The sequence below is a fragment of the Lissotriton helveticus genome, chromosome 5_1, assembly GCF_964261635.1.
Source record: "Lissotriton helveticus chromosome 5_1, aLisHel1.1, whole genome shotgun sequence".
Lineage (NCBI taxonomy): Eukaryota > Metazoa > Chordata > Amphibia > Caudata > Salamandridae > Lissotriton > Lissotriton helveticus.
The window spans coordinates 1,910,373,646-1,910,391,306 of NC_136065.1; the positions used below are offsets into that span (position 1 = coordinate 1,910,373,646).

At 41.9% G+C, this 17,661-nt stretch overlaps 1 protein-coding gene across 1 annotated transcript in view; it reads left to right on the plus strand.

Annotated features, from left to right (window-relative positions):
* LOC144755993 (keratin, type I cytoskeletal 13-like) overlaps positions 1 to 16,570 on the plus strand; it is a 39,356-nt gene extending 22,786 nt beyond the window's left edge. The window contains exons 4-8 of the mRNA XM_078645465.1: positions 7,956 to 8,117; positions 9,266 to 9,391; positions 11,822 to 12,042; positions 13,604 to 13,650; positions 16,411 to 16,570. Of these exons, the coding sequence (XP_078501591.1) occupies positions 7,956 to 8,117; positions 9,266 to 9,391; positions 11,822 to 12,042; positions 13,604 to 13,650; positions 16,411 to 16,427 (573 nt within the window). The 3' untranslated portion in view covers positions 16,428 to 16,570. The remainder of the gene's footprint in view (positions 1 to 7,955; positions 8,118 to 9,265; positions 9,392 to 11,821; positions 12,043 to 13,603; positions 13,651 to 16,410) is intronic.
* The last annotated feature ends 1,091 nt before the right edge of the window (positions 16,571 to 17,661 follow it).

Here is a 17,661-nt window from a genome sequence, read left to right on the forward strand (position 1 = left end):
AATTACCTGGCTGCGACTTATCTCCTTTTTTAAAAGCGGGTATAATCTCAGCCCCGTTCCAAGAGCTTGGTATGGGGGCTCCCCTGGCAACCATATTTGCCAGAAGAAGTATATAACAGCCCCAAGAATTATGGTCTTGTAAAAAAAGATCTGCAGGTATGCCATCAATACCTGGCGCTCTACCAGGGACCACTAGATCTAGTGCACACTGAACATCCTTCAAAGTGAAAAGATCTTCGGTCTGGGGTTCAAAAGGGACTTCCACTATTGATTGTGTGTCCTGACCCTTGACATATTGGGGCTGAAAGTGTTCTACCCACTTTTCTTGGGGGACCCAATTCTGTGGCTTATCCGGGTTACCCTCCACACCCCACTTGTAGACATTCCAAAATCTACGCGTGTCTTTACAGGAACCTGCTTCCTTCAATCCATCTTTTCTCATCCCAGGCACGCTTGGCTCTTGAAACAGCGTTTTTACACTTCAGCCTGGCTCCTCTTACATTCTCGATAGACTCAGATTTAATTGCTTTTCCCAAATCAAGGCGGGCCTTCCTGCATTCACCAGAGTACCAACGTGGTGCTTCCGGTGCGCGGGGACCTTTCCGCCTACAGGGCTTGACAAAAAGACTTTTTAATTCACCAAAAAGAACCTCATGGATCCTAGTTCCTTTTTGTAAATTTAAAATATTATTGTTCCCTTCCGATATCAATAATAAATCTAATTTCGCCTGACCAAGCTTACTAGTTATAAAATCCAAATTCTCTTTATAAAGGGAAACTTTGGGCCATCGGACGTGGCGCATGTCGTTTGATATCACAGTATCATGAGTGGGAGTAGGAGCCATTAAGGCCCCGGGATAATCGGGAGATTCCCAGTAAGTGAGGTTCATAGACAAGGGGTTGTGGTCACTCTCGAGCCTATCTATAATCTTCATGTCCTGAAGATATTTCACAGGCCCAAGTTGAGCAGAATATAATCTATTCTACTCTTACGTATGCCACTTCTAAATGTGAGTGCCCCAACCTTATCACCTGCGGTCCTTCCATTTGCTCAGGGGCGCAGCTAGAGCTCGTGGCGCCCGGGGCTATCCTTCAGATTGCCGCCCCCCGGCGGGTGCTGGGGAAAAAGGACGGCGAGCACCTGAAAGAGGTCTGAAAAACACATAGTATCGCCGCTGATAGTCAGGTGAAGCTCACAACTTCACCACAGGCAGCCCGCTGCTAAGCTGAGCTCTAGAATTAGGTGTGAAAGAACTTACGTAGGACGAAACAAGCAAAAACAAATCACTTCCTGTGCTCGTCCTTGAAAAATGTACAGTAGCTTGAGGCATGTTACCTACCTATGCCTTCCAAAGCTAGAAATGGAAACATTGAAGCGCAGGCACCCTGTACCAGAGTACCTGCTTGTTTCTGAGAAGTGCTGGTACTTAAATGTACTAGTCACTCTTTGCTGGTACTCTCCAATTAAACGTATTGCGCATAGCTGCCAATGTTTCAGATTACTTATGTGTGACATTTTCAGAATTTCAATGTCATTATGAGTGACATTCAACGACTATGAGTGACACTTTCTCGCAAGCAAAATCAAGAAATGAAGACGAGGGAAACAATAATACAAGAAATTACACCCATTTGAGCAATGAGAAACTTTAAGATTATCTTAAAACTGCTGCAAAGCACCAGAAATGGAAATGCAGTTCTCCTCAACAGGTGCCAAAAGCAACACAACACCATTCTTCTGCTTTCTCCCATGCACATACTCCTCCAAAACACTTCTTCAAAAACGCACTCAGACTTGTGGAATCTCCTCTCATCCTACACTTTACACCTGCAGTTAAAAAACAGTCATGTGCAAAAAGCTAGGAGCAGCAGTTTATACACTTCCTAAAATAAAATAGCCCGAATGGATTTTTTTAAAAACGGAAAGCAGACAAGTGGTAAAAAGTTTTTGTTCATACGTTTCTTGGGTAAAATGACCAGGAGTGGAAACAAACCATGTGAAGTGCAGGTGGAAGTTTAAAGATTGTTATACTTCAGCAACCTAGCAAAAGCAGGTTGCTGGAAGGTATAATAAGGGCAACATGGTATTCAAAATCTAAATGAAATCTCTAAATAAATCACCGGAATGGAGCGGAGCCTAACCCACCGCGGCACCACCCATGAGCCTGGAGAGCAGTGAGCAGAGCTACAGGCTCGGTGTTTCTCAGGCTGTTAATTTCAAAAATATTTATTAATACCTCAGTGAGCCAGGCAGCGGCCTCTCTGATGACATTCTGTGACCTCTCTTCTCCAAACAGGTCCAGTCGGTGGCCAATTTGGCACAGGCAGCCCTGCGAGCAGTGAGAGGCTGCCACTTAAACTACAGAAACAAATCGTAACTACAGCCCGCTCGCACTGGGGCCCTGCCTGTCTCAGGAGTAACTGAACTTCCTGTCACCCGACTCCAGTCCCTCTCAACACGCTCTTGCAGTCCTGATGCCATGTCACGTGAAAGCAGCTAACACTCGGCTGCGCAAAAGTCAGCATAATGACTTCTGCGCAGTCAGTTCAGCCCATGGCCAAATAAATTATTACAGGCCAGTGCCGCACGACCGCCGCCCTTAAAATCGTGCTGCCTGGGGCTGACCGCCCCCCTTGCCCCCCCTAGCTACGCCAGTGCATTTGCTGCTCTTAAACCTTTATTTAAACAAATAGAATTCATTTGAAACACTATATCTGACCATTTACAAACCGGTTCAAGATCCAATTTGGGAATCCCCCACTCTCTGTCCTCCTCCTCCGGCACACATTCCAGCTTCCCTTCATAAGAGGCTCAAAATTTACATTCAAATCCCCCCCCACAATTACATTAAAAGGAGAACAATGGCTTTCTAGTGAATCTTCCAAGAGCACAAGAACCTCTGATTTTCTGCCCCCCGTACTTCTCACATACATGTTGTAGACATAAACTGGTACAAGATTTGGAAACTTAAGTCTTAGGACCTGGAGATATCTGTGGTTAGTGGGAATAGATTTTACTACTACCCCCAGGTCCTGTCTTAACCAAATAGTTAGCCCTCCAGATGGTCTCCCCCTCCCTTCCTTCACTGCAGGGATGCTATAATTTAAATAGCCAGGTAAGTGTACTTCCTCCATTGCCCATGTTTCCTGGAATAGGCATATTTCATGTTCTTGAATAAATAATGCCCACTCAGGTGACTCTCACTTAGTCTTTAGGCCAGCTATGTTCCATGAAAGAACGGATCCAGGGTTACTGACACGAGGCACAGAACAGGCCTACCCTGAAGACTCTAGGTAAATAATGGGGGGATAGATTCATCAGTGGGACAGGCCCCGAGAGTTTGATTTATAAGGGAATTTGCTAAGATACAACGAGGATCCTCTCCTGTTGTTTCATTTTTGTCTTTTTTACTGGCTAGTTCAATAGGGGATAGGATAGATTCATCAGTGGGACAGGCCAGTAAAATTTGATTTATAAGAGAATTTGCTAGAGTACAACTAAGATCCTCTCCTGATGTTTCCCTGTTGTCTACTTCACTGACTAATTCAATTGGGGGTAAGAATGGGAGTCAATCGTTCAAGTCTAGTCTCGAACTTTCCCCATATGAACTATCGTCCTGATTCCCTCTTATAGGCTTCCAGGACTGGCAGGGGGGTTGCTCTCATCTGGATCCTGGAATGATCTGGGGAACAGAATCTAAATTCTAGATTTAATAGTTCTCCAGCTACCATTGGGTTTTTTAAAATAAGTTCTATGCAGTCGTAGGCATCACCCTGGGAAGTTAGCCTGCTTGTGCACAGGATGTCCTCCCTGATCACTGATCTACATCCCCTTACATACCTAATCCAATGGATAGCTTTGTTAGTCAAAGAATCGGGAGTTTCGTGTTCCCTGCCAACATGGAGCTTAGGTATGTTAATCAAGTATACTGGTGGTGATTTGGCAGGGTTACGATTGGGTATGGTGAGACCAGTGTTTGATCCTGTATAGCCCATTTGATGCCGGCTTGATGGGGGATTGTACCCAGCCTGAATTAGTCTGGGTGGTCGATTATCCACAGATTGCCTTGTTGCGCCCCTTGTTGGAATTAAGTTGTACCCATGGGATTGGCGATTCTCCAAAGGCACTAGATTCCCTGATCTAGCAGTCTCGTTTGTTCTTGAGCTTTTGGGTGCAGCTGCATCTGGTCTTGATTTTTTATTTAAGAAGGAGATACCATTTCCTGCGTGAGTTGATGCGCTTACCTGGTTAGAGCTAGGGGCTTTAGATATTACAGCAGCTTTATTTTGTTTCACCTTTAGACTGTTTACAACAGTAGTTAAGTTATCAATCTTAACTTGCATACCCTTGATTAGGGCCCATAAATGGGTTACTAAGTTGAACAGAGGCTTATCACGATGATCAGCTGCCTCTGGTAATATCTCAGGGGTATTTTCTGCTAAACTTAAACCAGATCCTGTCATGTCCAGCCCACTATCTAGATGGGAATTTTCGATATGGGCTAAAACAGTAAACTTATTAGTACAGGGTAGACTTAAGAAGCGTTCTGTAATCTGATCTACATTTGATCCACACACATCTAAATTATCCTCAGTAATCTTAGGTGCTGGTGGATTTGCCTCTACAGGTGGTTTACCCATAAACATTCTAGGTATAACTGCTGGCCCCCTTGTTTTGCTCTTTCCACCCTTTGTAACCCCTAAGCTAGCTACCTCGCCAGCATCTCCCCCTGGATTGGGTGTGGCTACTAGCAAATCAGTACAATCTAGGATCAGTTCATCAATTCTATCAATCCGGTCCATAACACAATTTTCCCCTGCGTTTAGCTGGCGCTTTCTGGCGGGCTTGCATTTCTGTCTCTTAGCGCGTTTTCCTCCCTTGGTAGCCCCTCCAACAGAGTCAATAGGGTCCTCCGGGATTTTCCTTTTCACCATTGTCCACAAACTATTGGAAAGCAAATAAATGTACAGTACCTTTTGTTGGTAAATGTAAGGGGGGGGCCCAGCCCTGCCTCCTCCTGCCCTGGACTGTCACAGACTGTCCCGCCCTTGTCCCGGGCTTCTCCCGGGCGCGTTCCCGCTCGTGTTTCTCGTAGCGGTTACGGGTCGCTGCTAAATAATTGGCTGAATGGGAGGGTGGGCGGGCCTCTGGCACAGGTGGAAGGCGCACAGACTCCTGGGAAGTGGAGTCCCGTGCAGGCATGCCTCTATTGCCCCCACAGCAACCTCCAGCCGGTGAATGGAAGCGGCTCTCCCCGCCGCGGTCTCCTGATGCACTAGGACTCCCTGGTGTTAAGCCCGATGTCCGCTGGTGCAGCGATGCATGAGCATAAACCAGTGACAGTGAAATCCATACCCACAAGTCAACCCAATCCAGTCAGGTGAAATAGCAACAGATACACAGTGAATGATATGGTATGTGATGTGCTGAACCTTGCGGCGTTCTGGACCACTCAAATCAGAAAGGTGGTTCCAAGAACGAAATGCGTGACACAAATGCCACGGCACTACTCAATTAAACTCAGAATAACAATTTAGCAATGCTGTACGTTTAGTCGAGAAGTTAATGCAGATTTAGGAATAGAAAGTTTTATTATACGAAGAGAATTTCCATCTGTTGCACAATGAGCAAATGCAGCGACCATAAGATGTCCATATCATGAATAATAAAAAACATAAGAAATGTTGCATCTGTGCAATCTAGTAAAACATTAAGGTAAAAGTCTGGGGCTAGGATTAGGCCTCTGCTGAATTTTGATTCGGCTGGAGTAATCAGGGTAATTTACGTAATTCTGTGTTATGCTGTGACATGAAATTACCAGTAATTAAGTAATTGCTCCTGCTCGCCTAATTAAGAATCATTTGGGGGAAAATCATAAGATTTCCATATCATGAATAATGAAGAACATAAGAAATGTTGTGTCTTTGCAATCTAGTAAAATTGTAAGGTAGACTTCTGGGGCTAGGATTAGACCTCAGCAGAATTTTGATTGGGCTGGAGTAATCAGGGTCATTTCGGTAATTCTGCATTATGCTATGGCATGAAAATACCAGTAATTACATAATTAAGAATCATTTGGGAGATAATCCTGCTGCAAGCACATTTAGAGAGCGCGAGCAGCAACTTTGCACTCAGTATTCCTTTTCTGCTGCATTTAGCATTGTTTCTTAGGAAAAAATGCATGCTTGTGTCCATTTTGGTTGAGCGGGTGCATTTCGTGCTAAGAAACTAGCACTATATGCTGGTAGTAAATTGGGTAAAAATCCTACCCCCAGAGCACATTAAGTGTGCTCGAGCATCTGCTTGCACTCACTGTTTGTGTTGTTGAATTTCATTGTATTTCTTTCAGCTAAATTCCTCCTCATGTCAATTTAGGATGCAAAAGGGCATTTTTGCTATAAGAAATGGTGCTAACTGCAGAATTACTCTTCTTGTGTACTTCAAGCGTAATCTTGCAAACTTCTTAGGTTATTCTGTATGATTACACTACACAGAATTACGCAAGCTACACCCACCCTTAGTTAGGATCAAATAGTTGTTGATCCAAAATTTGCAATGTGGTGATGGTTCATAGACTTTAAAGGGTGAGCCCGCATGTGAGTTCGTCCTGGCGGAACTTTTTAAAGGCAAGAAAACTGTATCCAAAACAAAAAATCAAAAGCTCTCAAAAAGGTAGGGCAGCAGTTGACTAAGTAGGGGTTCTCGAAGAATATGATGCTTTGATATTCTGAGAATTTACTGTATGGTCAGGGAAGCTTGAGTTGAAGCACTAAAAGTGTGTTGAAGAAATATAAAAGGACTCTAAATAGAAGTTCGAGGTGGTCAAAACAGCCTAGTATTTTTGGATGACAATGAGAGCAAAAATGGGTATAGTACTGCACAAAATATAGACCGGCGACTCGCTTTCTATATTTGGCTTGGCAGTCTGTCACTCTTTGATGTCATTGGAATCTCAAGATACTGTTTTTTTTACTATGTCATGAGAATATCCTTGCAATCCTTGTGTGATCACAGTCCTTGATGACTGAAGTGTGGCAAATGTAAATAGGACCATGCACCCAACTATTGTCACTAGTGATGCACTTCGATTCCTTGACCGTCAGTACTTGAACTAGAAGCATAAAGGTGCAATTACTCAATATCGAAAAGTAAATTTTTGCTACTAACAAGTACTGGTACATTCCCAATAAAAGGGTTGCACCCCTACTGAGACAGCTGGTATGCACATTTTCTTTTAAATTAGAAAACACTGTAGGTACTCAGTACCTGTCAATTTAAAGCACAGACTACTTTGACTGCCCGCTCTCAGGTCAAAGCACCTTTAACAAACCTAAAGGATGGCCAATATCTATGTCTATTCCAATGTGATTCTCTAGTTTTATGGCTATTATGTACTTCTACAGATACAGGCAGTTTTTTTCTTGTCCTGCCACCCTATTCTGTATGGTATGTTGCTTCTGACACCTCCTATTACACAGCAGTGACACACACACTCGCCCAAATCACACTGTGCATTATTAGCAGAGATTTCTATTTGGCCCATCCACTGGTCACAAATCATGAGTGTCGCCTTCATCTAACATCCATCTGCCTGCCCTGATTTGTAGAGCAGTGTTTATGTTGTGGGAATACGAACTACACATCCCAGAATCCAAAGTGCTGTTGGCTCAAAAGTAGTAAAGAATCCACTCACTGTGACAGAATCTTCCCAAGCTGAGCCACTAGCAATGTAAAGTTTCAAAACAGAGCCAGAAAACTATCAATACACACTAGAGGTATTTGAAGAAAGCTTGAGTGTAGGAGATTACAGATGTCAGAGAAATGACACACTAGAAGTGATGTCAGAGGGTGACATCACAAATGTTACATCACCAAAGTGCATGTTCTCACAGATGCACTACCTATGCTTAACCAGCCCTTAGTCAGGCAAATGACCCTCTGAAGTTTCACACAGGAAATGAAGGGAGCCCAGAACCAGCAGGCCGGAAGCCTCAATGTTGAGATGAACGCGGCACCAGGAGCAGACTTGCTGAAGGTTCTGAATGACTTGAGAGTGGACTACGAGAAGCTGGCTGAGAAGTATCGGAAGCAGGCGGAGGAGCAGTACCAGGCTAGGGTGAGTAGACAAATGAATTGCTTCAACTATTTTATCTTGATCACCTTCACCTAACCTATTGGTGACATAACCCACTTGACATGGGCAAGGAGCACATTACATCACGGTCTTATTATCTACATATTTGTTTTATAGTAGAGATTATGTGTTGAGGTTTCAGTGGAAGACACCATTTTGAATATTTAGTTCCCTGGCATTTCAGTGTGTTTTAAAGGTTAAAGCAACCAGCTAGCCATGCTTTTGGGATACCTGGTCCCATGCTGGTGCACGAGCATTGACAGGGGATCTGGGGATTGAAGGTACAACAGAGATAGGGTCTATAAGAAATTAAAGAACACCATTGCCAAGAAACTCTTACCAACATTTTTAAATTATTTATATCAGATTTGCTTCTCTTATTTCAGAGAAAAGCTTTTTTACCATCTCCTCCCCCCACATACCTGTTAGTCACATCTGCCCATTCACACGATTAAAAGAATGGAATTTGGGAATGAAACTTTTTCTTGATTATGTTTATTGAGCTCATGAGTTTGTTGGGTATAGGGTACAGATTTTATATATGACACTCATAAAGCAACGTCAAGGAAGATTGCTTAGAAGCGAGGAACACTACATACTATTGGTCTTGTGTTTGAGAGAGCTCTATGGGCCAGATGTAGGAGGAAGGGGCCGGCCAAGAGTGGGTGCAAATTACGCATTGACTTTTTGAAAACCTGACTGTACATTCCAATTTGAAGAGGGATCATAGAACGACAGGCCTAAGGGATGCTAAATAGCCATTTTGAAGTTTGCAATGCCCTGAGATTGGCTTTGCACCTAAAAATGGCTTTCTGATTTACAAAAGGAGTTTAGTACATGGACAACATACGTTTTTTGCAAATCATTTTGCTTATCACAGGGTTTGCAAACGTAATATATTTGTTTGCATTTGCTATAGTAATGAGCAACCTGGCGCGAAGAACAGTAGAATGCAACACAATTGGTGTTCCTAGCAGTATTCATTCTTGGTGAAAACTGTATGGTAATCGGTGGCACTGAGCAGGCGATGTCTAGCCATCTCACCCAGCAGTCATTGGCCTCTGCATGATCCATCACATCTGTTTCATGAAAGATGAGGCCTTACAAATGATGCATTGTTTTCTTTGTAGAGCAAAGAATTGATTCAAAGCGTCTCTGCAGATACCCAAGCCGTCCAATCATCGAAGAGCGAGATATCGAGTGTCCGTCAGAGCTTGCAGAGTCTGGAGATCGAACTGCAGGCACAGCTCAGCATGGTGAGTTTATAGCATTGCTGTGAGCTTATGCTCCTCAGGAAGGCATTATGGGTAAAGCCACAATTCTATAATCAGTTTCATGTTGTAGCCAGTGCTCTGGTTTGGTTAGAGAGTCTTTGTAGAATTACTTACTCTTTTATAACGTTTTTGGTTCCAGAATGTAACCACTATTTTCAAACAAAAAATAAGACTCAACGTAGGTATATTGCACAAAACATGCAGAATCAGCCCATGAAGATTGCCGTTGGCGAATAATGTGAATACTATTCATATCTTCAAACTGAATAATAATCATTCCTTTGACCTTGGAAAGGCGAGTCGGCCGTCCATTGAGAAAAACATGTGGCCTGCATTAACTGGACAAAAAACTGAAACAAGAGTCTGTGATGCTAAGTCAGCTGCCTTGCTAAGCATCCACAGAAGTTCTACTGGAAGTTATGAGAGGAAACTTGTTAAAATAAAACTACCCATAGAATCTCATAATGCCCTCGTTGATAGAAACCCGAACCCATATTTGTGGCAAGTGCTTTAGCTGCTCTGTGGCATTCTTTAATACTGTAGGACAGGGGTTGCCGCTGTGGGTCGCCGAAACATCGATCCAGATTTTAAGGCTATCTATGTAAGATACATTTACAGTCAGCGTCTATAAATAGAATTTGCTTACATAGTAATTATACTGAAAATATGCCCTGATCCAAACCTCCTGGATCTACGCACCTCTTTTCTAGGAAAAAAAGTATCTCTTGGTCTTCAGGACATGGTAGCTGCCTAATTTTAGTAGAGTTTCGAATTATTGGCTTTAAGTAGACTTTGAAAATAGTCCCTTTGATTCTTTGTCATTAAGCAAAAGCAGCATGAAATGTTCCTAGTTGTCCAAAGTCGACCACTTGAGTGAGTGCATTTGCAATATGTGTGTCGACAGTGTGTGACAAGGTCTCTATTTCTGAGCACAGTCAAAGATACCACAATAGTACCTCCCTTAGAGGACTTTTTCCTCTTCAATTTCTCCCAAAATGTGTATTCATCCAAATAATCTGTAATGTGCTTCAAGGCAGATGTCAAAGCTGTCCTTACTTCTCTCCTAAAGTAGCTCCACAACCATAGGGAATAATTTTGCTATATATAGGCATATGTTGTATTTATCACCCCCAGTGTCTACTGTCCCATGATGCATCACCAGTAACCTTGGACGACATCCAAAGAGTATGTATGCACTGAATTAACACAATGCGTAAATAGCATTTGTATGATGCACAACTTTAAGTAGTCTCAAATAAAGCCTTCTTTTTGTAAAAGTTCTATACCCAAAGTAACCTCTGGAAGAGGGGAGCCTTTTTCGATACAACTATAACAATAGGAGACATCTGACCATCCTCAGTGGCCAGGCCCTCCGAATTACCTGTACCACCATCATTCTTTTTAGGGCAAGTGGATGCAACTAAAACTTTTCAAATTGTGGATACTCACACTAACTCATAAGAAGATCCTTAGTCTGCTTAGGACAACTCTGGCCTTGAGGATGAAACATTTTCAAAGTAATTATTTTAAATAATGTTTTCTCAGTTACTGACAAAATCAAGAAATGTAATGTAGTAAACAATGTGTAAGATACTACCAGGTGTTAGGGTAGATAAATGTTCACAACAAAGTCCATGATTAGTATGGGAAGCTTGGCCTCCTCATTACATGTAACATGACTCTCCACAGTAATGAAACCCAAGACTTTAAGTTTATAATCTACTTCAGGCACCTTTCCTGTAAAGGCCAATGCAGTGCGCATCATTCCACAAGGACGAGCCATAGCTCGTGTGACAAAGTGCCATTTAAAAGGTGGCGAAATTGACCTAGACTCTTCGTATTGACTTTGAATGCTCTGTTTTCTTTCTGGTCCTTGTTCCCCTTCAAAATTATATTGTATTGTATAGTTATTCAGTATATATGAGATTATCTCCCAAAAGAAAGCTGATTGTATTAACACACTACATTATACCTGCAATTGGTTAATTGAAGTCAATGCTCAAATGTTCAAAAATAGATCTATATTTTTCGTGTTATATAAATGCATTTTTTATATTCAACATTTAACAAAAAGTGGGGAATGTCTGTTTTAACACCGTACCTATCCCTGGGATATTGAAAGAAGCTGTATTTGGAAACCGAATGTTTTCTTTTTTCCTTATAACAGCTACTAAATGTTGGGGGAGGTTGTTTGTTTGGATACCTCCTCTACCTCACATTCTGTATCACTATAAGCCCCGGGGCAGTTCTTGCACCTCACCAATAGGGGGTAATAAGTGTAGCTGTAATGGCTTTATAATTGGGATGGCAAATGTTAAAGTAATTTTTTAGATAGAGCACTTATTGTTTGATCTTATTTGTACCAAGAATGGTTGCTTTTTTGCTTAACATCACCTCTCCTCCTACTCGCAGAAAGCCTCATTAGAAGCCAGTCTAGCCGAAACAGAAGGGCGCTATTGCATGCAGCTGGCGCAGCTGCAGACCAGGATCACCAATATTGAATCAGAGCTGAGCCAGATGAGATCCGACATGGAACAAAACAGCATTGAGTACACGACCCTCCTGGACATCAAAGCGCGCCTGGAGCAAGAGATAGGAAAGTACCGCAGCCTCCTGGAAGGGCAGGACAGCAAGTGAGTGGGATGGAATAACAACAACACTGAGTGGCTCCTTTAAAGATGGTTACTTAAAATGGCTTCTGATTGAGCTTTTTCATTGGTAATGTTGTATGAAAAAAAGTGTACGGTATACCCCAGCATACCAGTACAGAGGAGCTCTAGAAGGTTATTGCGGTTGGAGCTAATCTGTACATACAAGGATTAGCACTTCATAAATTTACTTTGCCTGAAAGGAAATAGCTCAAATTCTGACTCAAAATGTGCTTTGCATCAGGCTGCAAATCATATCAAAAACAATAAATTAATCAGCAAAAAACTATTTTAAAAAAACGACAATTGTGCTCATTGAAACTTGAGAAACTCTGTATTGAAAGCTTTCACACAATAGTTTGGATTAATTATACTCCACATCTGCTCTTTCAACAGGGACAAAAGCGATATCTTCTTGCCCCAGGTGAAGAAGACTTGTGGTAGATTACTCGTTTATGTTTTCTTACTATTAAGAATTGTGTAAATCCTGGGACAAGATTTATTCTAGAATCAATCTGGTCTGCAAATCTAGGTATCAGCACTCCTCAATCCTCCTTATTTTTGGGTGAGACTATCAAGGATTAATATTAACTGGTTATCAGCTTTTGATAGCTGATGCAACCATGTTGTACAACTAACTATTGCTTAGGCATTGATGAAAAGGGGCATTCCATATTTCAACTACCTGCCATCATCCATCTAGTGGTGGCAGGAGTATATCTCATGTTTCTGTTTTGAACAGGCAACTGCAATGATGACTTATAGGCTAAGTACTTCTAAATGTAAATTTGATCCAATTACCAAGTTCTTACATTTTTAGAATTTAAAGAGAAATTAGCTAATTAATAAAAGCTTCTGCTACTAGGCTGAGGGTCTCCTTTTTGAACTGGTGTGTAACATAATCAATATCATGATATATTAATATATCAAACTGTTAATTATTTGTGTCTTTTCAACTCCTCTTAATATTTCCATACTTTTTTCATTTTAAGTGTATTTGTATATCGTTTTCCCAACATTAAAATCAGTAACAGAATATTTTTTCTTTGACAAAAAAACATTTATTTTTCAAAAAACAACCAGTTCATTGGAGAAACAAAATAATTCTCTCCCAAAAAAGATTCATTAATTGTAAATCTGAATCAGAATGAAAACGTACTTATTTAATATTATGATGCAACAGCGATGTTTTTTAAACTTTCAGCCTGATTCGCCTTTGCAGACCTACTGAGCTTCAAATGAGCTTTTTAATTTGGCATTGTGTATTTCTTTAGAATGTTAAATATTTTATCTTAATACCTCCCCACTAGTTCAACCTTTAGGTTATATTCAATAAAGTAAGATATGAGGTTATTCTTTTTATGGGACAATTAAATTCTGTTGATGAAATCAAATTCACTAAAATCTTACCTACATCATATTAAAATGTGCTTCGCTTAGGACCACTAATATGAGAAGATTCCTAGTTAAGATAAAGATGGTAGATTGAATGTAGCAGGGATTCAATTGTTCTGACATTAACTTCTCACATACTCCTGTCTCATAGGGTACCGGGTGGAGACAAGAAACCTGCTGATCAGACCAACAGAGGAGGTAAGTCAGACAAGCGCCATTTTGTGCTTTAATTCAAAGAATGGAGAGGGGCTCAATCTCTCCAGTATTATTGTGATTCTAGAGATATTTGGGAGTTCTGGTCATACTCTCCATGCATGCTGAAAGGTACTCTAGGGGGATACTTGCTGACTGTAGCTTCTTTTCAGTTTATGGGGCCTTTACTCTGTGTCTGGCACAGTCAGTTGTTACTGTGAATTATCTGTAATGGGTGCTGTTGTTTTACCATTGGTGTCGGCGTTCTTGCGGTGCTGTTGTACTCCAAGTGTATCACTAAGTTACTCACTCATATATTCCACTCCCCAAGGATACCGATAGCGAGCATTCAAGTACTATCAAGGAATTGTCGTTAGAGCCTGATTTTGAGTTTGTCATGTGGTTCTCGGTCACAAAACATGAATATCCCATCTGCCTTAACCCTTTCCATGCGTCGGATGGCCCCCGGCCGTCCGACGTCATGGTGGGCATGTGCGTCAGACGGCCAGGGGCCGTCGGAATCGCGCAAGCATGGAATTCACCCACACCGCTGGGGAATTCCATGCGCGTTCAAGGGGTTAATACAAGTGGCATAGTAATAAATGCACTTGCAATAAGGCAGACGCGTTATTCATTACATTTGTGATGGAGTACCCATCTGCCAAACTCTAAATCAGGCCCTAAGTTTGAATACCAGACTCAGAAAGGCACTACTATCAAAAACAATAAAGTCGATGTAAAGTTAGGGCTATTATGCTCTTTATTTTCTGGTTATAATGAAAGAAGGGCAGTCATGTGAACGATATTGAAAATAAACAGAAGAACCTAGAACCTTCTCTAGAGATAAAATGACACTAGAGAGATTTCCAGCTCTTAGAAACCCCTTCCAGCAGCATTAGCACATCTGCTAAATGTGATATTATACTGTCCTCGATTGTTTGAGTGGGGGCAATCCATAGCTCTGTTTTCTGTCCTTGAGTAATCATTTAGCTGTGTTAGTAACCAAAATGTTACAGTTTACCTTTCTATGTAACTAAAGCCATCTTTTCAAGTCTGGTTTAAAAATAGGTAGCTCAGTGGGCCCGCCACAGTGGTATATTTATTATATCTCACACCCCATTATCCGCCACCTAAAAGCGAACTGTATGCATGTCTACATGTTGAGATGTGCTAAATGTGTGTACTTGACAATGCCTTGAGACCGCCGGTGTTTGATTATCATGATCAGCAGAGTCCTTCTGGTTGATGGGAAGGGACACCAGAAACAGTTCAGGGAGACCAGACTCTTTCTCTACCAATCGAAATGTTCATGTTCCGGGGAGCCCCTGGTGCAGGGAAATAAACCTGCACACACACAGTGAGGTCCCAAGAGCCAAACCAACTTTAGGGGCGAGATCTTGTGAATGAATGGATGTGTTTCAAGTTTTCCGGTGGTGATGGTAATCCCTATGTCACCTGGTCCCCTCCCCCCCCCCCCAGCAACTGCGGGATGCACTAGTTTTGTCTTAGGAATGGGTAAGAGGCATATTTAGCTCTCTCTTTCAGCCAGCCATGGACTAAGGGTAAAAAGGAAATAGCCTCATATGTCCCTCACTTGGGCGCCATTGGTCTACCCAACTCATGCAAAATGTTGGGCAGATCCAAGGGCGGTATATGCTCAGCCACAAGTGCAGTCCATGGATGGTCCGAATGCATCTTCCCCCCTAAGGAGCAGCACTGTTTAACATATGCTTTGTGAGTTTGAGTCTGGCCGGTTAATCTGTAGGGTTTCGTTACCTGAGAGTGGCTCTAAACATGTATTACTTCAGCTGGGCCATGCTCTTGTCCTGCGGGTGATGGTGACCATTTTCTTCTCTAGTTCGATAGTTTAGATTCAGTGGCAGATGGGAAGTCTCACAATGCTAGGTTTCTTTCTTAGATCTGGCCTAGTGGCAAGAGCTGCTGCTCAGAAGCCAGGCTCGCACCCCCGATTTGGCTCAACATCCTGTTATTCTGAGCAAATCACTTTCTCCTGTGCCTAAAAAAATGTGTAACGTTTTTTGTTTTTCTTTTAAAGCACTCTAAAACCCTTGGGCCAGGTTTGTGCTGCATACACATGGAAAAAACAGCCTGAGCATTCCTGGTCCTGATCAAGCAATTTAGCTCACTTGGTGCAATTTTTTTGCAAAACTTTGAAACCTTTAACATGCTTGTGAAGTTAATGCCATGTTTTACCAATACTCGACTCAGGGTTTTCATTTCACAAAAGGCTTCCTTAAACCACCAGCATTCAAGCCTGTGACTAGAAAATTATATCCAGATCTGGGCAGCAGGCACATTATCTCATTGAACTATTTAATGCGGATATTGGCTCGATTCAGCAGTGATCATGATTGAGTACAAACAAAAGTAATGCTTAAGATCTTTCTGCAAGAAACTTGCAACTATAAATATAATCAAAAAGCCATGTCTGGAGGCTTAATCGACTAATGCTTCCACTATAGTGGCCTATTTTCGAGCTCATTGTCACAGGTTCGAATCCTGGCAGGTCCACTCAGCCGTTCATCCTTCTACGGTCGATAAAATGAATACCATTGAGGTGGGTAACAGTAAACATCTGTTATTCTGTGCAGAGATACACTTGGGTGAACATGCTCTTTACAAATACAGGTTATGTTTATGACATCAGACCAATAACAAAGAACCACAGTTTATGCTTTTTTTTTTATTATTATGCCATTTTGTTTTCAATGTTGTCCAAATGAAACATTTTTTTCTCTCTGTCAGTTACAAGGGGAAAATAATCAGACAGCTACCCAAACACGAACAGCAGCCTCCTAAAGTGATTCTGTCCGAGAGGCGTCCGAGTGCCCCCGACCCTTCTGCCACAGGCTGTGGCCATTTTGAAAAACTCTCCATGTACAGCTTCTGTGGGCTCTTCAAGGCTTCTTCAGCAGTTTATGTCAGTCTTTTGTCCTTGTCTTTGATTGGTCTTTTTTCCTCTGTCTTCAATGTGAATGTAATATGTGGTCTCAGCTCCCTTAGTCTTTATGCACATGTCCCTGATACCATCCTCTCCTCTCTGCACCCATACATGACATACCATCTTCTCCTCTTTACACTTCTCCTTCCTACCTTCTCCTCCTCTCTACACTGGACCCTGATTAACAATGTCCTCCTCTCTGAACTTCTCCCTGACGACATCTTCCCCTCCTTGCCTTGATTAAGCCTCTTCCTCTCTTGGTTGTCTTCCTCTTGGCTGTTTCACGACTTCCATGGGCGTGTAATTTTGTTTTTGCAAGAAACGTACATTAAAGTTGTTAATTTGGCTGATGCAAATGTGACTCCTGTCTCTGTAGTGTAAACTATTTACAATGATCAAAAACGGTTTAAAAAAAATTCGAAGACTCAAATGACAAATTAGGCAGCAATATTTTAAATATGTTTAGTGTTTTGTTCCTCCAAAAAATAATGCATGAGAAATGTAAGTTTGCACTTATAGATAAACTGCGACATGTAAAGCGCTGCTGTTTTCACACAATGAATACATTGGAGGAAAATGCAGTTAGGATCACAGAATACCCTCCATGATTAATGCAACACAAGAATGCTTTGGTCTCTTTATACATTTATATGAACGAAGCATGTTCCAGTGACACTGCTCTGCTGTGCTTGTAGTGAGTGACGTCTTTATTGTTTATTAACTCCACATTCTGAGTCAGAAGGGCGACAGACCCTCACCAAGGCAAGTGCCATGCTTCACCATAGGATCAGCTCCTTACTGTAGAAGGATGTTGTAGGTCACTGTGGGATTGAGAGGAGCCCTTTAACAATTTATATCAGTAAATGGAAGCTCTTGCTTGTTCCTTGTGTTTGATATAACTTCGGGGGCAAGGGGGGGGGGGGTCAGATCAACATTTCATGTGTTCTACAGATAGTGGACCTCAAGAATACAATTGCCTCAAGTTAGCATTGACTCCAGGTCATTGTTCCTCCCTAGCACAAAATTAAAAACAAATGGGTTTTAACTTAAGACCT